This window comes from Excalfactoria chinensis, chromosome 13, assembly GCF_039878825.1.
Source record: "Excalfactoria chinensis isolate bCotChi1 chromosome 13, bCotChi1.hap2, whole genome shotgun sequence".
Taxonomy (NCBI): domain Eukaryota; kingdom Metazoa; phylum Chordata; class Aves; order Galliformes; family Phasianidae; genus Excalfactoria; species Excalfactoria chinensis.
This window is the reverse complement of record NC_092837.1, coordinates 4,864,399-4,891,131: the sequence shown is the minus strand read 5'-3', so window position 1 is coordinate 4,891,131 and position 26,733 is coordinate 4,864,399. Positions and strand designations below refer to the sequence as shown.

Sequence of the window (26,733 nt, the reverse complement as noted above, 5' to 3'; positions counted from 1 at the left end):
TGAGGGACAGCTCTCCCAGCCAATAGGAAGGCGCGGAGGCGCGAAGGGAAGCGGCAGAGGCGTGGGCGGGGAGAGCGCCTGGCAGGGGGCGGGCTGCGGCGCGTTTAAAAGGCACGGGAAGAAAAGAGGCGGGGCGAAGGCGGCGCAGCCAATCGGGACAGCGGAAGATGGAGCATGCGGTGATTGACAGGGGGCAGGGCGCCGCTGGTCCTCAGGGGGGTTCAGGACGGGCGCGCCAGGCTTTCATTGCGAGGGATGGAAGTGGGGTCAGCGGCAGGAAGGCGCCTTCAACACACCGCGCTGCAGCACCACGAGCAACCCCTGTGCTCTCCTCCCCCGCTTCAGCAGAGCGGTGCTGAGGCTGCACACGTCCAGCCCAGGCAGAAGGCAGCGTAAGAAGGAACTCGTGCGTTTTCTAGCTGTTTCAGAAAGTCTTAATTTATTATAGTGATTATTTAAGCATACACTATGGGATTAGAAATAAAAATAAAGCCATAGCATGCAGACAGACCTCTTCAGGAGATTTAGCAAAGCAAATGGAGACTTCAGTTTCGCCTTAGTATTATTTTAAAAGCTGACAGCAGATCTCGAGTTCCATTGTGATGCGAGGAAAGAACACGTCTGCACACGAACTGTTCAGGAGTTTAAGGCAATTTGCATATTAAGATAAAAAACGGTTGGATTAGTAGAATTCTGTTGTGCTCAAAACGTTATAGCTGGATCAAAACCATCTACATACACTTCATCTCAACGGACCGAGTCATAGACAGCAGCTGCTCCTTGATAGAAGGACAGTCCTGAGAGCAAACTAATAGCGACGCTTAAGCTGTGACATCTCCCATGTCAGATTAGAAGCTAATTTGGCAGTCAGGAGCAGTATTTACCAGGTGTTCGACAGGCAAAGGCATTCTAAACATGCAATAGCTCCCAACAGAAGTCTGAAATTACTTCCAGTATCTTGCTTACAATAGTTTATTTGCACACTGCTGAAAAAAAAGTATCAAGAAATCCTGCTATGCGTTTGTGGTCACTAATATCTCAAACACAACAAACAAGGGATACAATGTAAGGACAGGCAGCAAAAGGCATTTGTACAAAAGAAAAGAAATCCAAACAAACAAAAAAAAAGCCCCAAGCCTTTAGTAATGAGTTAAACTGCTTGCAAGGTTTGGAGCGCCCACCCCCTCCCTCACAGCCCCTGGGAATTATTCCCCATACTATTACCTATGACCAAACAACACTGGAGTGTTTAAATTCAGTGCAAGAGAAGTAATTTCAGGACATTTAATTTCACTCTAAACAAACGAAAGCTTATCTGTATAGACATCTGAACCCCAACATATTTGGTACAGTGTAATGAAGTTACATAGATCTCACCCTTGGAGGTATGCTCTTGTAGTGACCACCAGCATTCCACAAGTGTTTGAAACAGTATCATATGGTAGACTCGACGCTTTAAAAAAATTTATTCAGCTGGAATTGAAACTCCCTAACATTCACAATATAATTTAGGATGCATTTGTTACATGAAAAGCAGATGAAAGACTTAACAGTTTCACATACCACTTAAGATATTCCACATGCTTCTTTCCCCACCTACAAATACTGATAGCTTGGGATTTTTTTTCCTTATTAAACACTCAGTTTAGCTTGTCTACCTGACCACTTCTCCCATTCCTATAGGAATACATACAGTGATAACAGTGGGGATATGGGACACTGTCCTATCCAGTGCTTGGACCCTGGAGTAGGCCTAGCCATAAAAATAAAGAGTTTGACAATGAGCTGAACATGAAGCACTTCCAGCAACTGAGGCAAAGCTGCACTCAGAAAAAGCTGTGTAGTCAGAGAAAGGAAAGTATCAGTGGCTGAAGAGAAGGGAGAAGGGAAAGTAGTCTAACACTACCCCTCCGCCCCCCAACAACCTGTTAATTTTACAGAGTTGAAGAACTAACAAAACCCATTAACTGTAAGGTCTGAAGGATTAAATGCCACATTAAGACAACCCACTCCAAATCTTACATCATTTGTCAACACTTAATTGGGCTTTAGCTGTGCAAAGAGTGCACGATCCATAGACCCACCAACTAACCCCCACCTCTTCTCTCCCAGCTCCCCCCAGGAACGAAGTTTAACTACTGGTTCCCCCCACACACATGATCCCCTCTCTCCCCTTTTTTTTCCCTTTGAGGGAAGAGGCATTGCCAAATATATTGACAACTTTTCTTCAGATAATTACCGATTTTTAGGGATAGAAAGACACCACAAAGGAGTTTGCACATTTGTAAAAAAACAAAACAACAAAACAAAAACAAACTAGTTATAAAACTGCATTGTTTTTTCATCATCTAGCATTTAAAGATTCATTGTTATTCTTCACTAATTAACATATTAAATTAAGCCAAGATATGAGACTGGTAAAATTCTACCAATCTACATGAAAACACAAAAAAAGAAATATTTAAAACCAAAAGTGAAAAGGTTAGTCATGTTACATTCCAAAATCCACAGCCCGTTATATTAAATGCATTCTTTCTACAGGAATGATGCTCTTTATAACAGATGGATTGCAAGTATTTTACTGCTAGACACTCCGTTACATTGGATAGTGTGACTGGAACCTGTGGATGGTGAAATCTTGAGGTTTGTCCAAGTTTCAATGTAAGGTGTCCAAGGTCCTCTCCCAGAACCATGTTTTGGAAAAAAAATTCACACAGATTGAGTTCTTAGGATTTTTTTTCTTGTTTTTCCCCACCCCCCCTCAATCTTTCCTTGGCTTTCTGTTTCTGGGTGATCTATTCACAGTTTCCTCCTCCTGCAAGAAAATGAGGTGTGAAAACATGAAAGAAATCTGAATTAATTCCTAAAAGCCATTTAAAACAAACCTATAAACAATTTACTTCTGCAACTCTCCAATACAATTTGATTTTAGAAGGATCTTCTGCTGCTACTACACCTTCCTTTCCATGCAGGGTAAACAAATTCTCATTTTCACAGTGACTTTACATTATCTGCTCAAAGTACTGCTGCAGCTGCACAAATCCCTTTAAGTTCAAGCAACACTCCACCCGTTTCTAAGTTATCCATTATGTCAATGGAGCACTTAAAAGGTCACATCCTGACTGCACACAAAGCTGAATGAGCCTTTTGCCTCAAGAAGATGCATTCCACACAATCCTACTCTTCCCACAATGCAGGGTCTATGGCAAGTGCCTTTTGCAAGGTTCCCTGCTCTGCTGAGGTTGGCCACAGCAATCCCTATTTTGTGGGTGAGTAAATTCTCTGGAGTTCTGACACTGGAAAAGAGCACCATACAAAACCAGGGTAGCTAAGCTTGTGCATTTTTTCTTGGCATAGAAAAAGACTTTCCTTAAAAATCAAGTGTTCTCTTACCTCTGATGCATGTTTCCTATCCTCCTCTTCCTCTTCTTCCTCCTCTTCCTCTTGACTAGCACTTCCTATATCAGCATCATTTTTCTGCTTCTCCTCTAAGGGGGGAAAGAAATCTCATTCATTTTCTTGTCATTAAGATTTTCACCTTCACCCTTGGCTTGATACTACGTCTGCCCTGTTTCAGATAGAGAACTCCATCTGTCTCACTATTATCTATTTTGCCTACCTAGCTTCTCCTCATTTGCTTCCTCCTCTTCTTCCTTGTCTCCTTTGTCTTTTTCTTCCTCTCTCTCATCACTCATCACATCAGGCTGAGGAGCATCAGTCTTTTTGTACTCCGCAGCACTTGGTTGCTTCTAAACAAGAAAAAAAAGCATTAGTCATGAAGGTAAGGCACATTACACTGAATTGCTTCTTAAACACTACGCTTATTACCAGAGGAAATGCATACCTTCCCAGAGCAGCAGAAAAGGACAACAAGGAACACTGGGAAAGCCACAATGAGGATGTACACTACCCAAAGCCAAGGACGCTCTTCAGCAGCTGCCATCATTTGGCCCACAACACCAGGCTGTAAGATACAGTGGACCATTAAAACCCAGCAAGTCACAGCAGTTAAGTCTGGATCACAGATTTTTTTTCCAATAGGCTTCCTGCATCCCCAAACATGGCATTTCGTACTTCAAAAAGTTAATGCTAACCCATGTACTTTTTCCATAGTTTATAAGTTAAGAACTAGCGTATGGTTAACAGAACTGTCAGAGCAAAAGCTTCAAAGAACAGTGAACACTCATTACCATTAATAGTAACTATTACCATAATTACAAATTAAAGGTTCTAATTAGGTTTAACAATCCCCAGCCTGTGCACCTAAAGTTATATATTGATCAACACTGATAAAGCCTGAGCCAAAATGGCAGCAGTGCTGTTTCAGTCAGAAGTATGCAATCCTTTGTTTCTCACCTCTGCGGCACCATCAGCTGCCTTTTTCAGTCCCCATCCATCATTAGCCCAATCATCAGCCACTGCTCTTTCAGTACAGATGATGAAGTTGTCAAAAAAGATATCAGAAGTCATTGACCATAGCTCAAGTCCCACAGCACTGAAGGGAGTCATCTTGAAAGGCTCCAAGTCTTCAAAGAAATCTGGGTTTGGGATCTTCCTGGGTTTCCAAATCCCCTAGGAAAGACAAAAGATATTCAAGTCTTATCTACTGGTATACTGCTTGCATTTTCACTTTTCAGCCTATTTCAGCTAGGAAGAAAAACTCATTACACTAAATTATAATATTTATAGGTGTGACTCTACAGGTTCGGGAAATGAAGTTTCATGAGTGTTACGAAAAAGTGAAGCCAAGAAAGCAAGTACTTTGAAACAGTCCACTTGAAAACACAGTGAGACCACGACAGTATTTTTTATTATTAATGACATCTGCTGAATTTAAATCACTCTGACTTTTGGAAAAGAAATGCTGCACTGGGCAGGAGTTTACACAGTGATAAAACCAACCTGATAGTTCACATTATCAATCATAGGAGGTTTCCATTTGCCCTTGTAGTTTGGATTGTCAATCATTGGTCGCTGCCAGGTACCACAGCCAGGAGCTGATTCACATTTCGGATTTGCAATCTGAGGTGCCTCCCATTCACCATCCATATCCTCGTCCCTGAAAGGAAAACCTCAATCTTCAAGTCTGCCTCTTGTTTTTATATAGATTAAAACATAGAGCATATGTAATTTCTGTGAAAATTAAAATTCCTACTTTAAAATGGAGATATTGAAGCTAAATGTAGCATAGGTCCAAAGATAATGACACCACAAAAGTATTTCACACACACAGAATCACAGAACTGTAGTGCTTGAAAGCACAGAAGCTCACTGAAAGCTAGTTCCTGAACACAGATGCCTTCCAGTGTGGTACAACTGGAAGATGAACATCCCTGACTCAATCAGCTTGCAATCTGAACAAAGCAGTTGACCAGTGTGCAGATAAATGAGAGAATAACGAAATTCCTTAAATTAATTTCATCTTCCTCTTTTGAAGCAAGATGCCTGAATTGACAACTTTCTTAGAGAACAATAAACCAGTTACTCTTTTGTTTGTCAAATCAGCACAGAAATACCCGTTGCACTCATAACAGGTAGTAAACATACCAATCTTCAGGCTTCTCAGCATCAGGGTCTGCTACATATTCTGGTTCATCATCCAGCCAGCCCTCTGGTTTCACAGCATTTTCATCTGCTATCTTTGCAGGAGCATCCTCATCCCTTGAAGATGGAATTTAATATATTTAATATATAATATAAATATATATAATATAATATATATATAATATATATAATATAAATATATAAATATATAAATATATATAAATAAATATATAAATATATTTAATATAAAATATTATATATATAAAATAATTAAATATATTTAATATATCAATATGCAAAAAATAATAATAATAAAAACAACCATAAAGCAAGATTCTGAGGCTTTCAGCATGCCCACTGATTTATCAGCCAGCCTTACTTCTGACACACAACACAACGTTTTAACTTACAGCCTGTTACCTGCAGATACCTCTCATAGCACAGCCTATAGCTCCAGCTAACACATAGTACTTTTCAATACCAATCTAGAAAGGGCACATCACAGCAAATTCCATATCCTGATGGTCACTGGAAACATGTATTTGAGCTTGCAATCAAGTCTATGACTCACAGAGCACAGGCTCAAGAACAAAAAACAGTACCAGCTTCTGCCCTAGGCTGTCAGGTATTTCAGTCACTTTTAGCTGCACACTGCACAAATAACTTATACCTTCATCCTATCTTCTAAGCAAATCAAAGGTGACTGCATTGGCTAATAGATATTTTCAGCAGTCTTTATTTATGGGCAGCACAAGAGCAGTTATTCCTACAGAAAAATCAACCCTTTCTGCCTTTATTTAATGCACTGCTGCTTGTGTGCCTAAAGCAACTTGTAACTAAAAGTTTACAAGTGTGAGTCTCAAGATTCTGTACATCATTTGAGGACTTTGGATAGGCTGAAGGTATCAGGCCAAGATCTCCCACTCTTCCAACACCTTACCAGTCATCTGGTTTTACAGCATCTGGATCTGGGATTTTGGGTCTCTCATCCCAATCCTCAGGCTTCTGGTCATTTGGGTCCTCAATCTCTCGGGGTGGATTCACAGGAGGAGTCATGTCATTTAACAAATTCCCACTGTTGACAACCATTTGATCAACCAGAATTTCAAAACTATTATCAGGATTCAAAACTGGAAAGAAAAAGGAAATACAGCCATTGCACAGATGATACAAAGTGTGTTCTGAAGTATCTCTCATTCCTGCTGTACAATTCAAACTTCGCTAATCCGAGCTACTGCCTACCTAGCAACTATTTTTTATGAATTAAGAACCTTTCCCATGAAGTCTAAATATAAGCAGTGACAGAAATACTTCTCATACCAAGTTACTCAGAACTACTCTGAAATACAACTCTCCTTTATCTGTTTAGTTTAAGATCCTGTGACTTTTTAAATGAATCAAAACTTCTTGCAAGGAAAAAGTAAGCCTTTATGTACTAAGACTAGTTTTTGCCTTCATAGCTTTCAAGTGGTTTTTAGCTGCATGGTATATTCATACAAAGATCTGTTTGTTCATCTGTTCACTGAGTTTTTGATTCAGAAAACACAGAAGTAGTTATTGACATGAATAGCAGCTAGCAGCCAACGTACCCAGTGTATAAAGATGTGTCTTCTTATCAGTGAAGTAGGTCTTCAAGTCTGCATCTGGACGCTTTGCATGCTTCTCCTCATATTTGCCAGTCTTTGGGTTTTTGTGCCGGAAGATGAAGTGCAACTTATAGTCCTCTCCACATTTGTCAGGGCCAAACATGATTGTGTATGGAGTTTTGTCATGGAATTGATCCTTTAAAAACAATGCAAAACTTAATGCCATTAATTTGAAATACAACTTCAACTAATGCCCACCATAAAAACCCTCAGTGCATTGGAAATTGTCTGCAACTTTGTATCAAAGACAGTGAGGCTCCCAGACTAAAACTTATGTCACAATTACAAACTCCTTGAGAGGAGACCAGAATTAGCCTAGCATCCTCATTTTGCACCTTTGGTCTCTACTTTCATGGTGGGGAAAAAAACTGCTGTACAAGTGTTGATACCAAGGTAAGTAAATCATTACACAACTATTTTTTAAGCAAATCCCTACACTACAAAAATGACTAAAAAGCCGCTAACAGAAATATCAGATACTATTAGCCAAATTCAGTGACGTTCTTTCACATAAAGAATAAGCATCATTAGAAGTGGAGCTGAGATGTATTTCATTTACACACACAAGCTGGTATATCCTGCCTCAATTTCAGACTTAACTGAATATAATCACTGTAAGTCTATTTGCCCTGGCTGATGCTATCTTGAGATTCAATGCACACATGAAACTGGCTAGATAGCCAAGTAGTCTTCTGGGTGCCTTTTAAGAATTACATTATACGCAGTTATGAGGCCAAGAAATTTCAGTATTTCTCATCTCCAACTGAAAATACTGGGAAACTGATGAGCCCAAATTAGTTTGAAGGTCAGACCCTAAACATGCCCCACTGCCTTTACCAAAGTGGTTTCTCTAGAAAGAAAAAAGCTGTGTTGCTTCGGTCCATGGATAACACTCAGTATGAGCAGCACTCACCAGATTCAATTCAGGTGTTTTTGAAAGCAGTTTCACATAGGCCCCACCACACTCTATTCCATTTTGGAAATTCACTTCATACCTTATTTGGACAGAGAATTAAGAACACATTATACACAAGCAACATTTACCTTCATAATACATGACTGAATTGATACTTGAAAATTGCAGAGTAAGACTATTTCGGTTTTGTTTGTTTCAAATCAAAAGTGAACATTAAAAACACATGCTGCACTCTAGAGACTAAGCAGATGTTCAAGAGGGCCTGAGAAACGAAGAGAAGCAAGGATTTACAAGACTTAACCTGACAGAAAAGATTAAAAGAATTGAGCATTAGTCTAGAAGATTATGATCCAGAAGTAGAGGGAAGAAAAGGTTTTTCAAGTATGTAAGAGACTGCAATGGAGATTAAGGGGAACCAATTACTTTCCACACAACCACTACAGCAGACAGACAACTCAATTTGTAAGATGACTGAAGCGAGCAGTTGGATCCTAGAAGAACTCCCCTTAGGGTTGTAAGCATACAATAGTATATTTAGAGATGCCAAGGAGCCTGAAAAAGGCAAAGCATGTCAGTCAGGAATAGGCTAAGCATGCTCAAACCTCTCTCAATGCCAGCAGCTGAAGTGAGTGACCACTTCAACTTATTTTTAGCCATGCATTTTGAGCCAAAACTAAACAGTAATGCAAAGTAAAGTGACCGATTCATAATCTTCTACAAATATGAACTGGATCACTGGATGTTTAAAACTGGTAACGTAGGTAATATCCCACAATTCAACTGTTGTCACTGAAAGATTCTTTTCCTGCTTACTAGTCTAACATGCATGCAAGCAGATTCCTCTACATCACTCATGGCCCAGCAGAACTAGGCAAGTTGTTCATCTTCCACAGCAGATGCACTAGAACAAAGGAAGGCGGAAACAAGCGCACCCTTAACACCCTGCCCACTCCACCTTCAAAAGTGGACACTTCACTGAATAAATACAGTGAGAAACACACAGACAAGCTCTTGTCCAAGTGGACATGGACTTTTACAATTAGCAGCACAGAAATCAGTTGCCTGTTCTGGTGAATGAGAAATTCAAGTCCAGAGACTAATTACCAACTCTGTCTTTCAGAGACTACTTTTTCTGTCAGGCTTCAGTTGGGGCCACTGTGTTCCTAACTTCCCACTAGAGGGATCTGGATTGCTATTTTACTCCTACTCAAATTGTATAATGAGAGGTTACCGTTTATCTTGTGTCATCTGGACCCCCCAGCCAACAAAAGCTCAGTTACAAAATAAATCCCAGCCTACTATCACGTCACAACCCTGACAGAACACTAAGTTATCTTTTACTTACTGTATAATAAGGGGCTTGGTATCAAATACAAAAGGCTTTGAAAGCTTGGATGAAATCGCATGATGTTTGGCTCGTGTTACCAATACAAGCCCTTTGTCTCCTGGAAGCTTACTGTCCTTCATGTCTTGGACTTCCCATTTACCTAGAGGAAAATTAACCAAGTATTAGCAAAACCCATTTGATACAATCTCACCTTAGCCCAATCGTAAACAAGAAAGTCATCGCTATCTTCATACAGGGCGCCTTCAAGTTACTGGGCTTAACATCTTCACTAAAAATTATTTTAAAACCTCAAAGTGGAAATCTTATCTGAATCAGGATCACACTTTATATTGTTAACCATGTATACATTCACTGAAGAAAATGGGAGAATGTAATTTCAGGGAGCAAGAAGAACAGACTTGTACCTCTTCTTTATAGCAGACAAAATGACATCAGAAACAGCTACCAGTCAAAATATGGGTAGGACTCACCATCATATTTGGCAATTTCATCATCTGTATCATCTTTCTTGGCTTTGGAAAGGATCCATCTAGAAAACAAGCATCCAACAGTAAGAAACTCATACTTTTTCATTATGCACACAAAAACCCCTGCTCTTTGTTGTCCTGTGACTACACCCCATGTGTGTCTTGATTCCAAGTTCTATCCCAAACCTGCCAAGTCCTCAGCTTTATGTAGGATCACTCACTGCCTCAGAATCTGAAGCAAGTACACAAAGTCAGATGAGAAAGATTAAAGCATATGTAAAATATGGGCTTTCTCTTCCCATTATTACTAGAGCCTAAACAAAAACTAGTTGATCTCGTAACGTGTTGCCTGTTGATTTTCAGTAACAGACAACAGGAATTCCCTTTCACATAATACTCTGATTTCATCTGTTCAGTCACCCCCTCACATTATACTCACCCATCCAGAGTTCCTTTATCAAAGGACTCTACGAAATACACCTCGCCAGTTGGGACTGGTGCTCTGTAAGTAACCTAGGGGAGAAGAGAGGTATTTATGAACCTTTCAAGGCACATCCTCTAAAGCAGTAGAGGCATATACAGCTCACATCCCATATCCACACTGTACAGCACCTAGAGCATTCTGGCAGCATAAATACAGAAACATTGTAAACACTGCTGCTTATGCTGAGCCACTGTGCTCTCCTCTGCAACAAGAACTGAAGATTTTATCTAGCTAGAAACTTTAGCATTAATGCCTGATAATTACACCTCAGTTTTCAAATATTCATTGAAGTCTTTGTGGAAGAAGATGCAGGTCAGATGAGAATAGCCAGGAAGCAGCTTAGCTAAATTCCAAACCCTACTCCCTGCTAGTGATCTTTAACAGCATCACTATACATTAAATTTCAGCAAAGTAAAGACAACTCTGATCAGACTGACAGTAGCCAAAACACAAGCAGTAATTAAATGTTAAAGAACACCTATGCCAAACCTTTGGAGCTGGGGGAGGAGTGCTGCTTTCAGGATTTGAGTCTTCTACTTCCTCAACGCCATCATCCAAGTCATCCTCAATATCAATGACATCATCACCATCATCATCACCCACATCATGCTCCTGGGCAGCAAGAGTCCCAAGAGCTAGAAGGGTCACAAACAGCAGCCATTTCATCTCCATTATCTGAATAAATAAGAAAGGGAAAGATGTTAAGCACACACACGAGCAATGCACTACTTCTCATTTAAGAGAATGAGCTTTTCTGGCAACGGGTGAGGTGCCAAGTCACACCACTGAAAGAGGTACAAACTTGCTTCTCAGCTCTGCTATTTATTGCTTCTGGCTGGTTAAGACAGCTGAGAAAATGGGAAAGATACAACTGAAAGGTGCATTAAATACAAAAGAGATGTTAATGGACTGGAGCAGCACACAGGCAAGATCTGCAGTTCATGCTGGAGTGCCAGTATTGCCCCTCCACTGCCACAGCCCATGAAAAGAACAGCCATGTCTGCAACACAACTTACACATCTAAGAAATCCAAATGTGCAAATCCACTTCTTGTTTGTGAGGAACTCTAAAGGCGACAGGCTGACACTGGTATTTCTATTCAGTTCATAAATACCAGCTACCTCTTTCAAGCATCTACAAAGCAACCCATCTTCCACCTCAGTTCAGTACTTTTCTTGTTCTCATACACAGGACATCAGTACCTTCATCCATCAGTCCCCCTCCCCACACCTCCTTCTAGACAGATTGCCAGCAGTCACTGATACTGTTCAGCAGGCGTCTATGAGCAGCTGGATACTGAAGTAGACCCAGAAGAAATCCCGCTGTTCAACAGGCAGTTAATTTCATCTCTAATTTAACAGGATGATCAAAGAAGAAAAAAATCTAATGCAGAAATCTTATAGAAATAAAACATCACACCAATTAATTATGGGATGCCCAGCATGTCATCCTAACTAAAACATAGCAGACCTCCACAAACTCGAGCTCAGAAGATCTCTGTAAGTAAAACAACATAAAAAGAATGACTCAATCACTGCACCTTTAGGTGGATGTAGAAAGCAAGACTCCTACCATGCTGCTCATCATTTTATCAGCACCAGAGACAGACATGTGATGCTCACAGCAAGGAGGAGATCTGCTCCTTTCAATTACATTCCAAATATTTTCTTTCCAGAGTTGTAGCAGAGACTGATTCCTTCTAGAACCAGATTATCAAACTAAACATTCTCTCCTTCCTGCACATTCCTGCCCCAGGCTGCAGTCCCACAGATTTACAAACATAACTCAAGGAGAGTTAATAAGGCCTGTAGGGGCGTAAGTTTGAGCTAGAAAACAAATCTACTTTCCAAAGCATGTTCAGGCAACTAAAAGCATTTACAGTCTTAGCAGCTTATCAGCACTATCCATGTACCACAACTCCACTGCATGCCAGATCTACCATTCTTAGATTATTCTTTAACTTGCTTCTAATGACAGAGGGGATGTTTTATTACTCCAACTAAACTGCATTTTAGAGACTTGTGTTGAGGTCACGTCCAGTTTGTCACTACAGCAACATGCAGTCACAGCCTGTTCCCTAACAATAGTGATGGCCTCGAGGATTATGGTCTCAATCCATGCCCACAGCCCTCCCCTTCACAGCTCAGGCAACTGCACCAAAACAGCTCCAAGCCAAAAGGAATCAGCTCACAGCATGAACAGCTGACACAAACTTTTAGTGTTCCTACATATAAGCAAAGCCTGCTTTGTTTGGGTTGTTTTTATTGTTTTAATGAACAGAGTACAGTCAGAATGGAGAAGAGTTACAGGCTGCACAGAGGCACACGGATCTTTACTGCAGATGTGGGAACCACAATACAAAGCCAAAGAACAAAAGCTGTCAAGTAAACATCAGAATCAACAGAAGCTGAAATTCTCCTGCATAGGAAGCGTGCTCTGAGTAGGGCCACAGGGAGAGCAGAGGATGAAAAAAACAAGAGCCAGAAACATCTGTTGAAGAAGCAACAGTTAAAGCTCTGGACTGTGCCCTGGGTGACTCAAGCAACTCCAGGTGAGGTCGCACTGGGATGCCCTTCCAAGGAAAGGCTGGGTTTTGTCTTACCAAACGCATTCCTAACAGAGCTAAATTTGGTAGAATTTGACTCCAAGTTTTGTAACTGCTTTCAAATCCTCCCATGCAGATGGAACAACCACTGCACTGTTCAGAAGAATGATGAGAAAATGCTTCTTAAAAAATATAGCAAGGTTAAAGGTAAGACAGTGCCTTCCTATTCTGCATGCCTCCTCTCCTCCCAAGCCTGCGCAAAGGATGTCAGCAATACAGCACGTAAGCAATCCCCTTGGTGACCTCACCGCCAGTAGTGGAAGTTCTGGCTAAAGATACAGATGAGCCCCCAGACATTTGCAACAGTACAGACTCCATGTGGAGTTATTACCCATTTTTTTAATCCCACCCCAACTGGAGCCCTTGAGAAATACTTGTCTGCAGCCAATGGACTTTGGTAAAAGAGCTTCTTGCTTGGCTAATTGATGGGGCCACACAGTCTGCTATTGCATGCAGGGTTGCTCCAGAAATTCTATCACAGCATTCAGGTAGAACCAGTCAGGTCCACCAATGTCCCACAAAGCACAGACAGCAGCAATTTTGCTCTGCACATCAGTGCTCCTGATGCAACCACTGGGACCCACCCTTCAGCTTTCCACTTCCCAGCCAACCCCAGCTGAGTTGGAGGCTCGGGGAAAACTCACTTCAGGCTGCAAGTACAACCTACTCAAATTTCTCAGAGCTTATTTCTTTCAATTATAAAAGCTAAAACCCCTAAGAGAAGTTTATAGCAATTGGAAAGCAGTCTTCACAAGCTTATACCCCCATAAGGGGCATCATGAACAGCTCTCTTCTATGTATGAAATCATTCCCGAGTTCTGCTCAGGATGCCACTCACACACACCCAGTACAGACTGGGAGCACCTCCAGCACTGCCACTGGTCAGGCAGAGTTCGTCACTCTGCTCACCTGCAACAAACTGCAACAGTATACATTAAATATACAACTTAAACTGCACAAAGCTGTCCTGACCACTTCCCAAGTGAAGCACAGGTTGTTGAGATTTTAAAAGCTACATGTGTAACAAACATTGCTACAGGAGAAAGTAGCACCTGCACATAAGCCTTGGAGACGCAACAAAGATGATCCTGTAGTAAATGAGGCTACTCCTAAACTGGAGGCAATAGAAAAAGGAAACAGTTTTCACAAAAGATAATCTTAAAACTAATTTCCAGAGGAGCTTTGAGCTGCCAGCAGCTACAGGTGTAGGTGCACAGTCTAACCTTAGCAGCACAGCCGCTGCCTGTACAAGGATCAGATTCCTCCTCTGCAGAAGAGTCCAGCTCCCAGTTCTGATGCTCTCCCTGCACTTCTGTTCCTCAGGTTCCACCATGCAGCACTACCAATCTTGGTGCACTGACCACGCAGCTGCCCCAAGCATTTAATAACACAGAAGCCCTTTGTAACAGGTGAGCTCAGCAGGTCTCCCACCAGAGAGCAACTCCCGTTTTCAGTACATCACTTCCAAGTCAGAGGAAGAACTTCCTTTCTTAAATAAGGTCTTGGGACAGTCCTAGCCATCAGCACGCTACTTGCACAGAAGGGAAAAATGCTGCCATTTGCCATCACCAGACAATAACCAGGAAGAGCTCAAGACTGCCAGTGCCATCACAGCACTCATCCTCAGGCAGCTCCCACACCAGAAGGCTCACTGCCTCCCCAGCACTGCTCACCAGCTCCTGGCAGAGGGCTGAAGCATTTTCCCCTGCAATGTATGGCAGCATTGGAAACAGACACCTGGAACTGCATGAAGTTAGATCAGTAAAAACTAAACCAAAGTGGACATGAAGAGACAGCATCAGCTGCCTGCCACAGCTGTTTACACAGCTCTCACAGTGCAGGACCAAGTGATGGCTGTCTTCGGATTCCAAAGCCTTCAAGAAATCATGCAGCTTCACAGACTTAATTTTCCTATTTTATTGGGCATAAAGTCTAATTTTCTTCTTAATGAGTGGCACAACACCGCAAAGCCTTGATCAATACATCAGTTATCACCACCACATGCAGCAGGAAGGACACAGTGGAGAGGGCCCCCACAGAGGATGTCTGAGGTCCTTGCTATCGTACTTCCAGAATGTACTCTTTATAAAGTTATTTCCCCGACAGTTTAAGCAGAGCCTGCAAAACCAGTTTAATCATCTCCTTGGTTACACATCTGAGTGGCTCATCAAGCCAGTTCTTAACACTGCCTATTGCACAAAGTATAACTACAGCTGAATTGCTGCTGGATATATAGTGTCACCAAGTTTTCTATTAAAAGACCCTGTCAGATAAAACAGCTCTTTTGAAATAAGGTACTGCAGAGCAAAGCATTGAAGGGAAGTGTCTGTATCACACAAGTTACCATAACTACCCTTCAGAAACTTAACTGGGAGAGCACTATCAGTTCTTATTTCAGCAACATCTCAGTCAGCAGCTGAAACTGACTTGAGTGCATGTAAGCAACAAGACTTACTAGCAAAGCCCTGTGTTCACTACTGCACTTTGTTGCTGTATTTACCAAGGAAGCACAACTGCAAAACTAAGCACAGTGCACCTTCATGCATGACGAGGGCTGTGGAAGAAAAGTGCACAAACAAGTCAGTACATTCAAACAAAACTGCCAGGAGATCAAAAGGAGGGACCAATACCCGCCCCATCCTCACCCCCACCTCTTCCCTTCCAAACAACATTCTCATTATTTCTGAGCAGGACTCGGCTACTCCCCGAGGTAGTCCAATATTTCCTTAAAGCTCAAACCACTGAAGAGCAGAGGAATCTCTGACATCTCGAGATCCCTTCACTTTCCACATCCTGCCTCCTCTGCTGTGTCACAGCAACTGCCTGATGGTGAGCAGGGCAGGCAATTTAAGATGGCTAAAAGCCCTTCTGCTTTAACCTGTCATCAGCTCTCCAGTCCAGTACACAAAGGCAAAAGGTGCTATAGCAGGACAAGTAGCCAAGGATAAAGGACGTTAAGCTGCTAGCAGCAGCATCAGCTTTATGCCATGGTATCAGGTACACTGCAGGCATCCACGCCTGTCAGAGAGGGCTCTCATTAGGCAGACTTGGGAGATCTACACTCCACAGCAAAGCTAGACAAGTAACTTCACTGCCAAACACTGTGATTTCAGCAACCAGTGTCCCACCGCTCCTCTGAGAGGAATATAATGAAATTATGTTCATATCTACAGCAGCTCATACAACGCAGAGCAAATTTTCCCCTTAAGTGCTCAGTCCTGCAGTCAGACTCTGGCACTGCCCTGCCTTCCTTTCAACAGGCTGGAGTTCTGCGCGTGGGTGGTGTCGTTGGTTTGGCTTTTTTTCCCCCCCTCACAAAGGAGGGGTGGGCAGGACACACTGCTACTGTGAGAAGGGATCAGCCAAACATGGAGCCCCCACAAGCAACAGAAAAAGCTCCCCTGGTTGGGCTGCAAGGAGCACAAACCAAGAGATTAGGTGTGAAAGGTGACAGCAAAGCTCGCCTTTAATAAGCACTTCAAATACGCCAGCTTCTAAAAATAATGTACAACGCTGCAGAAACAGCAAGGGAGAAAACACCATGTTCTGTTTGTCAGCACAGAGATCCCCGCAGAACTGGAAGTCCTTGGAGGACAAAGGCAGAACTGCAAGGCTTCTTGGCCATGAAACAGATGGACTGCAAGGGAAATTAAGGTAGGTGGGGAGAAATGTGGAGGCGCCTCAAGATCTTTGAGATCATGCCTAGAAATCAATCCAGGTTTGTCTTGCTACAGAGTTGATTCCAGCAAGAACAGGCTGCCATTTTGTTCACTGCAAGAGGCAGAAAAATGAAAGGCCAGGAAAGGAAATAGAAGGAAGGGCTAAGTACAAGTCACAGGGTGCTCTCAGTAAAGGATTTATTCATTTACTTAGGGGGAAATACTGCAACACATTGAATGAAAGGGCAATCTAGAGGAAGCTGTGAGCTTCCTTGCTGTTCTGCATTAGGCTTCTCTTCCAAAAAGGGCAGCCAACACCAGGAAGCAGCTAACATCTTATCAGCTAACATCTTATAGCCGGCTTGTCAGCTACTATGTAGAAATAGTCTCCATTAGACCTATATTTAAATAAAGTAAGTGAAAATATTGAGACTTCAACACTAAAGTTTAACTAAAAAAAAGGGCTAAGCATTCTGAATAAACCCACGTAATGCAATAGCCACTCTCATGCACCTGAAGTGCTTGTGGAGTAATACATTTTAACTTCCATTTAGCCCATATTCTTAACACTTATCTCACACCTTATTACAGTTCTGTTATCTCCTTGTAGTATATGTGGGTTATCGCTACTTGACAAGCATTAAACAACAGACTGAATTTCAACAAACATCTATTCCCGGCGCCCAGAGCTCCGGCACCTGACAAACCCCATCCAAACTCGGTGTGTTTGACACGCTGCTCTGCAGAAACACTGCAGCGTTAATTAACATCACAACCGCTGAAGCCCGGAGCTGTACGTAACTGCAGCCACCACCACACGGCAGCTTCCCTTCCAAATGAGATCACCCGCAGCATTTCTCTTTCCACCGCCTAGAAAGTTCCGAAGCGCAGGACGGCACGTGGAAGTTCACCCCCCACCTGTTGGGCTCCGCTCTTTCCCGTTCCTCAGCCTCTTCGTCCCCTCACGCCGGTCTCTCCCTACACTCGGGCAGTCAGCGCCCCGCTCCCATCCCGCCCGCCGCCCCCCAGCAGTCCCGGTGCCGCCCGGCCCCGCACAGGCCGCAGCGCCGCCCGCCCTCAGGCCGCAGAACCTACCAGAAGCCGCGGGGCCTACAGGGCGCAGCGGGGCGGCCCCGCACCCCTGGGCCGCAGACATCCCTCCCTCAGCGGCTCCGGGACTCCCCCCGCTGCCCACAAGGCCCACGCTGGAGGCTCGAGGCCCGGCACCCCGCCTCCGCCGCCCCCCCCCGCCCGCCTCGCGCCGCCGAACCCCGCGGAGCCCCGCAGCCCCGAACGCCCGACGGCCCCGCACCGTGTCTGTCCGTGCGGGACGCGCTCACACTCACCGCGCGCCCCCAGCAGCGCCGCAGCCCCTCCCGCCGCCCCCGGCCCTCACCTCCGTCACGTGTCCAGGCGCCCAGCGCCGCCGTCGCCCGCCTATCTATTGCGCGCCAGCTCCGCCCCCCGGCCCACCTCTCTTCGCTTCTCCCATTGGCGGGCGGCTCGCCCGCCCTCCCGCCCCTCCGCCAGTCCGGCGCTCTGAGTGGCTGAAAGCGCCGCCGCTCAAGGGCCCGCCCGCCTCAAAACACGCCCCAACGGCGCTGCCCTTCGTGGAGCGCTGCTATTGGCTGGTGGGGTTGCAGGAAGTGCGCGGTGATTGGCTGGCCGAGGGAGGCCGTTGAGATGTGGGCGGGGACACGGCGGCGCTCTTTCCGATGGGGGCACGGCCGGGGGCTGCGGCCCGGCCCGGCATTATGGCCGCATGGCGGGGTTGGCCGCATGGCGGGGTCGGCCTCGCTCGCTGCTGTGCCGGCAGCTGCCCGGACTGCCCGAACTGCCCGGGCTCAGGCAGGGCCTGACAGCGGCCTGGGCACCGTTACGTTAAACAGCTCGTTCACCTCCATTGCTCCCTGGTGTTTCTTTAACCCCTTGGAAAGCGTTTAAAACCAGTTAGGAAAACAATCAGTGTGTCTGTGAGTCACAGCTGTAGGGCGGCCACGGAGCGCAGCACAATGCGGGGTGTGGGGCCGGGCCTCGTGTACCGCCGGGCTCCTGAAGGAAGCGGTGCGGTTGTGTCGGGGTGAGGGGCGTCCCGGTGCCGGCTGTGGCCTCCAGGGAGGAGGGAAGGGGGGTTTCCTTTGCGAACGTCGATCCGCTCTGAGCCCACGCGGTGAGTCAGCAGCGTTAAGTCTCCCCGCAGAGAAAATTCCACCCCGTCAGGACAATGCCGGCACTGCTCGGAAATAAGGCTCGGCATAAATGAGGGCGGTCAGCAAATCCCGCCTGTGCTGAAGTTTGGGATCCAGTGGTCACAGTTTACCCCGAGGCCACCCAGCTGGATCCCGTGCCTCGCTGTCAGCTGAGCTACGGCCAGCCCAAATGCGGAGAGACCGGCAGCAGGTGAGGTACCGAGCGCCTTAAATAAGAAACTAATGCTCTAACGGGTAACAAAGGCGTTTAATTTAGCACGCTCCATCTCCTCCCTGAGCAAAATGCAGATACCTTCCAAGTCCCTCTTTTGAAACGGGCTATTACCTCCAGCATAGCTTGCAGGGCAGCAGCACGCTGTGCTCCAATCACACGAGCTCTGGGAAGGCAATGCACAAACACAGTCCCGGCAGTCACACACACACACACACACGCAGTCACACATGCCTTCCTGCTCAACCCCACCCTCTCCCAATAAAAGCAGGCATTCCTTCCCTTTAGGACTGCTGAATCATGGCACAGGCAGGCAGCCCTGAAAGCCCGTTTGCTGCCCGCTCTGCTTTGTCATCAGGGGAAAAAAAAGTCAGTTAAAAACAAATACAAGCTGCTAAAAGCGTGTCCTGCTCTGGGATTATTGAGGTGTTTAAAGTTAGGTTAAAATAATGCAAAATCCACACAGGGCAGAAAGATGGTCCAGGAAAAAAAAGGGGGGGATACAAGAAAAAAGAAGGATTGAAGGGAACAGAAGGAGCAGCACAGAGGTTTCAGTGCTCTGGCAGCCAAGCAGGTGGTATTTTTAGGCCAGGCTCAGCTGTGCCAGGGCAGTGGAAGAAAGAGGGTTGGCAGATAGCACACTGCAGAGATGGCGTTGTTGAGATATTCATTGGTTTTCAGTGGTTTTCATTTATGTTTGTTCAGGCATTGAAGCAGATCTGTCGAATGCTTGTGGAGCACACTGTGCTGTTCTCTGATTTTAGAGGCAAATTCTGAAAGGCAGAAAAAGCGGACAGTGTGGCAAGGCTGGAAAAGGCTGAGGTCCCCCATCCAGAACAGACAGAACTCAGAAGAAAGAGGAGAGAGAATCCTCTGCTTCTGGGCAAACCACGGCTTTGGGCAGCTTTTCTGCCCTGCTATGAGACAGAGAAACCTGCTGCACTTTCAGCTTTTACTTTCTGTTCTTGATTCCCTGTGAGCTCGATCTCCGAGGAATTCCTGCTTCCTTAATTCCCTCCTTGCATTTCAAGAATTAGCTGGAGATCTGCTCAGATCTCTTTCTCCCCTGGAAAGCTGGTAAGAAATGAGTGGAAAATCAGGCAGGTCGGGGCTGCGGGACATCAGTGGGACTGTGCTGTCAGATAACAGGCAGTAAAGGCAGATGATCAGCAGGAGAACACTGACTTTTGCTCTTTCAAACTTTGCACTGCAGGAGGGAAGACAAGCTCACATCCCTACAGGGCAATGTCCACGTGCCCTGGTATGCTTTGATGGAAACCGTTCCTTTACAATGACATCTCTGGAGACCACTGCTGGGAAAGGGGCAGGGAAAGATACACTGACTTTGTCAGAACAGAGGGGCCCAAGTATCTGAAGCTAAAAATAAAGGTCTGCCATTTTCAAAGGTAATAAACGTGAATGTAAGAAATGCTATGAATTAATTGTAACAAGGGGAGGAGAAGTAGTGGAAGGAAGATGCACCAGAGAGCTGGAAGCAGAGCTCTAGCAGATGGGTGGGAGGAGATGGGGAGGCACAGAATGAAGTGGAAGAAGACAAACAATCTGTCTGGTAGTGTAAGCGTAGGGGTGGGGAAGTGCCTGTGTGAGGGGACCCAGGAGGTCAGAATTATGCAAGACAAGGCAAGAGGTGTAAGTTTGGTCTGTGCATAGTTAGCAGCCATGGTTCTGATGGAAACAATGGTTCCCTTGGGTTGTGCACAGGTTTGGTGGCTCCCATAGGCGTTGCACCAGTCTGCTGATCACTGTTTGATCCTGGCTGTGCCCTTTTCCACCCCTTCTCTCAGAGAGCAGATGTAATTTGCACCGAGGTGGCCTTCAGATGTCCCCTTCAGATGTCTGTGCTCTCCCCGAGGGTGTCACACTGAAGCCTTTTTCTGTGAGCTTGGCTGGGCACGGGCGGCAGAGTTGGACCTCCTGGAGTCTGGCTGTAGGGTGGGCTGTCAGCTCAGGGCTGATGTTTGTTTGTTTTATTTAGGAGCGGTTGTTTTGCCAACAAAGCAGTTTGTTTATTGGAGAACACAAATATTTACCATTCTCAACCTCAAGTTTCCAAACACCTTCAGTTTTGTCAATGATTGAATACAGTTAAAGGAAACCAAAATTCCACCACAGGGAATAAGAAAACAGTTAAATGGCATTTATTAGGTGGGGAAGTGAAGGGTAGGAAGCCACGCTTCTCCCACTCAGCCAGGCCTCATAGCCAGGATTGCACCCAGGACAGCCCTCAGCTCTGCACAAAGAACTGGGCACCGAGGGCCAGCGCTGCCCCATGATGCAGCCCCACACAGCCCTTCAAACCCGGGCAGAACCAGTGCTCCAACAGCCACATTCCTGGCGTGCCATGCAGGCAGCACAAGGCCACCTCACACTGCTGGCCTGCCCTGATCCTGCCTCGCTGAGGTCAACAAATAGGGAATTAGCAGCACTTCACTCAGTGACCTCCACAAGGCTGCGGCTCTCCTGCCCACAGCGCTGCTGGAGCTGCAGTAGAACATCTCTGTCATTTCTGTGGGCTTCTGTCCGTGTCTGACCAACAAAACACCACCACCCTTTTAGAGCAGAATAAACGCAGGTGTGGCTCCCGCTGGTATCTGAGCTTCATGTTTATACACTCAATTTCCTTGTTGTTTTCACTTAAATCTCACTCGTGGTTTCATGCTGAGCCCATTTCTCTCTGCACTACCACACGCTCCTTCCTCCTGCTCTGTGGATGGAGCAGACACCTGCACCGGCCAAAAACAAATCCGGCCCAGGTGGACAGCTGAGCTTGGAACCCTTTAAGCCAACAAATGGAGCCGTGTGTCAGTCAGCATTGCAGGAGGGACTCCCTGCTGAGCAACGAGGGAAAGCCCTCCCTGCGAGCAGCTCGTCCTCCTGCCGTAGGAAGCAGAGCCCGAGCCTGGAGGGATGGAGCAGCTCCCCAGCGCCGCCTGGCGGCAGGAATGCAGCCAACGCTCCCGCTGCGACCCGAGCGGCTCCCGGCCTCCGGCAGCGCTGGGGCCTCCATCTCCGGGGAGCATCGCTGGAATTCCCGGAGTTTTCCTTACAAAAAGGCTCCGATTCGTGCAAGGAAACGGCAGAGCCCTCCCACCACGTTTACTGCTCCCACCGGGTTTACTGCAGAGGTTGGATCTTGCCGCCACCGCTGCTGAGATGGGTGGGCAGTGTAAGGAACTGATGTTCTCTGGTGTTTCCAAAGTGAAAGGGTTTTTTAAAGCAGAGCATGTGAGCGAAGATGTATGTGAGAGCACAGAGATGGCCCACCTTCTTCTGGTTTGAGGGAGGAGAGCTGAGTGTGCCCCGCTCTTGCAGGTGGCCCTGCCTTCAGCAGTGGGAAACTGTTAGAAATCCTTGGTGGAGCACAGCTGTCCTAACAGCATCCCGGGCAGCAGGGTGAGTCACAGGCTGAAGAGCAGCGCTGCAGCGGTGTGCACTGAAACAAACAGTGTGGTATTCTCTGCAGGTTTGGAGAAAGCAGAAGCTTTCTCATGTAGGAACCCATGCAGGTGTGGAGGAGGAAACCTCAGAGAGCTGGCTGTTCTCAGAGCAAACAGAGCTCGGGGAAGGAGGGGCCTCGATGGATGTGTTGGCCATGGGGAAATGATGGGCCAGGGTCAGGAGGTTCTGCTTGGAGCAGGAGGAAGGGGAACGGGTAAGGTTACACGAGTGAAACGTGACTACCTTTGCTGTCTCTCAGGTTAGATGGTTTAGAGTTAGATCTTATCACCCGAGAGCTGAATTAATCATGGGCTGAGCGTTATAACTGAAAGGAATAGATCCAATTGTGAGGGCATGCTGCTGCTCAGCTCGGTGGAAACTAAAGCCTGAGGAGGAATGAAAGGTGACGTCTGATTCAGGCTGTATTAGAAATAAGGTCTATGCTTCAGGGGACGCGCTGTTCTCAGGCACATCCAACAGTGCAGAGGTTTGGTTTCCCAACAAGGAGTAAGGTGAGGGCTCCTCATGCTGGGAGTACTGGGCTGGTGCTGACCTGCCTGCCTTGCTGCCTGCTTAGAAACTGCACAGTAACAACCCATGCACGTCACTATCTTGTTCTTGTATTGTCAGCTTATTCCTTACATTTATTCTAAGTAAATGCTCTACTCAGCTCTCCTGCTCGGCAAGTATCTGCGCACAGAGCTTGAATCAGTCGCTGCCACCCATAGCTTCCATGGGGCACTCACATAGAAAATCCAAACAGATCCTCCTTTAAGAATGAAAAGATGCAGATGTGATGCAAGCTCAGCAAAATCCCTGTGATAAATGGAGCATCTTCCTGGTGACTTACTTAATTTATCACTGGTTGCTGAACAAGTGCCTGCTTTACAGCTCTTCACAGAGTTTTAAATGTATATCTGAATAATCCATATGCATACAGTGGAAATCAATACGTAATAAAAATCTAATATACCTGCATACACGTGGTTAAGAATCCCTGTATTAGGGTTAAGGAGGTTGCCAGTAGATGAAATGGTGATCACTGGAACACTTTGGGAGGAGCTGGGATTCATTTTCACTGGAGAAAAAGGAGCGTTCTGCAGATAAGAGCTGACAGCTTTAACCTTTTGTAAACACTGAACCTGTCAGAAATGAGAGAGATCTGTCTGTTTGTTTTAGTAATAGCCTACGCACAGGCACTGAGAAGTCCTGCACAACAGAGCAGCTGCTTCCTTCTTTGGCAGAAGTTAACAGTGTTGGACTAACAGTTTCCTAGTAAGACTTCCAGACAGCACTGAGTTAAAGGTGACTCTGTAAGGATGTCTGGTTGACACCCGTAGTGTTATTCATCTCGCAGAGTCCCCACTCAGAGGGGCTGTGACCATCCAGAAGCCCTCCAGCTGCTCTCAGTGCAGCCATGTGCCAGGAAGCCAGGCAGCCACCCCAGCAAACAATGACCAGTTTGGGGCTGCCAGAGCCCTGAAGTCATGTTTGGCTGCCCCTGCCCAGGCAGCATTCTTATGGTATTGGATATCAGTGAACAATGAGCAGGTATATGAACTGATGTTAGTTTTTTTTCAGCGGCTTAGTGAATATTGAGTATGAGAAACTCCACTGCTCCTCTTGGGCAATTGGAGGAATGTGGGATTGAGTTTCCTAAGATCCTTTTTTTTTTGTATAACCTCCTTTTCAATTTCTCGTGCTGTTCTTTCTGCTGCCAAGAGCTCGGCTGTCACACAGATACTGCAGATCTATTGCCTGCAGGAGGCAGGGCAAATTGTTCTTTGGTGTTTGCAACAGCCAAAACTTTAAGAGGTGTATTCGGATGAGAAGACCAAGACAAAGCAAACAAGCTGTCACAAGTAATCTCTGAAACTGTGTGGGACACAGCAACGTCTGGGATGTCTGCTGGCATTGAAGAAAAGGACCGGACTGTGATGGGAAACTGCGGTGAGCAGCACCAGAGATTCCCATCCAGAGAGCTGAGCTCCCGCGTGTTGTGTCTGGACCTGCTTTGCCATGCTGGACTCAGATGAAAGCTGCTCCCATCACAGAGGAGATGGATACCATCTTGCAGGCATAGCGAGGACGCATGGGGTATAACTTTGTTGTTGGGAATTTTGTTCATGGTTGTGGCCACCACCAGGTCTGAGCACGAAGCTCCTGGGCAGCATCCCAGTTCTGAGCAGTGTGCAGCAGGTGGCTGCAGAGCAGTGGGATTCCGTAGGTGTGGTGCAGTGGCATCCATGGGCTGGTACTGCCCATCCTGCTTGTTGACACTGTGTGCACAAATCACAGGTGTGACATCTGTATGTTTCCTAAACAATGTGTTGAAAGCATGATCGCTCGGGAGCACTTTGTGTAGCAAAGACAGCAAGTTTAAATTACACTCTTTTGCTTTGAATGGCACGGTGATGTTCATTAGCAGAGGAGATGTGACAGTGGTGGTTCTCTCTATCAGATCTGCCCACCAAACCCAGTGTGGGCAGCAGCCTATGGCAGAGAGCAGATCTGGGTGCCCTGCAGTACACTGCCACTGCCACGCAGCCTGCATGTGGCTGGGGGTGAGGATGTGCAGGAAGGTCTGGTATTTTGCAAGGTTTCTGGCTGTTCTATTCTAATACACACCCTAAAAACAAACCCAGCTGTTTTTCAAGCAGTTCCTGTCTCAGTGTGAGCGGTCATTGAGGGGCAGCTCCCCACCTTTTGCAAAAGCTCCTGGTGCCTGAAGGCTCGTTGGCTGCTTCTGAAACGCCTCTGGGAAGAGCACGGGTTCCTAACTCACAGTCCAGGCTTTCACCCCTCTGTCCCAAAATGCAGCTGCTGTGAGGCAACACCCTGAGCTGGAGATGATGTGGTGTGGGGAACCAGCAGGTGCTGGAAGGAAGAGCGATGCCGGAGCAGGTCCTTGCAGCTCTGCTTTGCAAGACTGGAGTGGGACAGAAAGGCTCAGAAGCCTGCACTGCCAATATTATGGTGGGGTGTGGGCTGTTGTGGGGACAGCCTGATGCTCAGGGCCTGCCCTGGGCACGTGGTGTGCTCTGCTGCCCGCTGCACTCGGGTCAGCTCAGGCTTGACTGAGCAAATGCATCCGAACAAAAGAGTCACAGCTGCTAACCAGAAACTAATTCCCTCTCAGCTCACGCCTCGCCCTTGTGAGGTGTGACTGCAGCCTGCTTCCTGGAGCAGGGTATCCCCTGATAGCAGGCTCAGGAGATGCCACACTGTCACCTTCAGTGCCTTTCCCTGCAGGAAGCAGCTGTCCATCCTGCTCGTGACACATTCCAAGTCCCAGGTCCCCCACAGCCACCTGCACTGCCATTGGGCCCCTTCCATCCCCTCAGCCCCCTCTGACCCCCCCAACCCCCACATACCAGGCAGTGAGCGCAGTGCTCCCTCACCCTGTAATTCAGGACAGACAAGCCACCCTGCTTACAACCTTTGAAGCGTTTCCACATGGCCTGAAGGGAGCCCTGCCGTTGTCTTTCCCCACATCACTATAGGGTAATAATAAGTGCGTGTCCCACCACTGGAGGAAATCCTTCCCATCCCTGCTTTCTACAATATTGCTCCCAAAATTGACTCTTGTTTGCTCTGCCAGAAGCACAGCCGCCCTTTTGCTGTTGTTCTTTTTCACTCCAATGTTTTTTCTGCCGTTCTGCTGAAAAAGGGGTAGGAAAAGTGGCAGAGGGGCTGCTCCGTGTGACAACACTATGAGGCAGGGCTGGACAAGAGAGGGGCTGAACTTCCCTACAGTGAAGCTTCCTCCTATTGCTGATGAAGCACTTTGTCCCTCCTGACATGAAGATCACTGTCCTTAGGGCTGCTGGGACATGGTTAAAGAATCCCATAGGAGACTGATTCTACCCTCAAAAGCTGTTGCAAAATGCCCAGGCTGGGCAGCCATCCAAGTGATATCTGAGCCTCCAGGGAGCCTTGGTGACATCTGCAGAGCAGAAACTGCGGCCATCCCTGCTCCGTAGGAATGGCTGAGCTTGACCAATGCTGTGTTACCAAGGGACAAAATGATGAATTCCTGTCTTCATGCCACATATTTTCTTCCTGCAATTCTTTTTGCAGCTGCAAAACCCGAGAATTCTGAGGTCATCTCAAGAGATGCTGATCGCAGAGAGAAGCTGCTGGTTGTTTGCCTCCCTCCCAGCCTGAGGGGGGCTCAGCTGGCC

The 26,733-nt window shown here is 46.2% G+C and overlaps 1 protein-coding gene across 5 annotated transcripts; it reads right to left on the bottom strand.

Moving 5' to 3' along the window:
- Window positions 1-422: 422 nt before the first annotated feature.
- On the bottom strand, window positions 423-18,136 carry CANX (calnexin). Of its 5 annotated transcripts, none has more exons than XM_072347993.1 (15): window positions 18,066-18,136; window positions 10,895-11,080; window positions 10,361-10,434; window positions 9,925-9,983; window positions 9,452-9,593; window positions 8,104-8,185; window positions 7,134-7,326; window positions 6,485-6,674; window positions 5,548-5,661; window positions 4,903-5,059; window positions 4,357-4,572; window positions 3,845-3,964; window positions 3,620-3,749; window positions 3,394-3,488; window positions 423-2,815 (listed from the first exon to the last, which is right to left on the bottom strand). In XM_072347993.1, the coding sequence occupies exons 2-15, from the start codon at window positions 11,075-11,077 to the stop codon at window positions 2,762-2,764; spliced, it is 1,809 nt and encodes a 602-aa protein (XP_072204094.1). In that variant the 5' UTR covers window positions 11,078-11,080; window positions 18,066-18,136; the 3' UTR covers window positions 423-2,761. The 5 variants fall into 5 exon arrangements, with proteins under 5 accessions (XP_072204094.1, XP_072204093.1, XP_072204095.1 ...); XM_072347992.1 differs by having other exon boundaries at window positions 18,016-18,084; XM_072347994.1 differs by lacking the exon at window positions 18,066-18,136 and adding an exon at window positions 17,982-18,015.
- Between the last annotated feature and the right edge of the window lie 8,597 nt (window positions 18,137-26,733).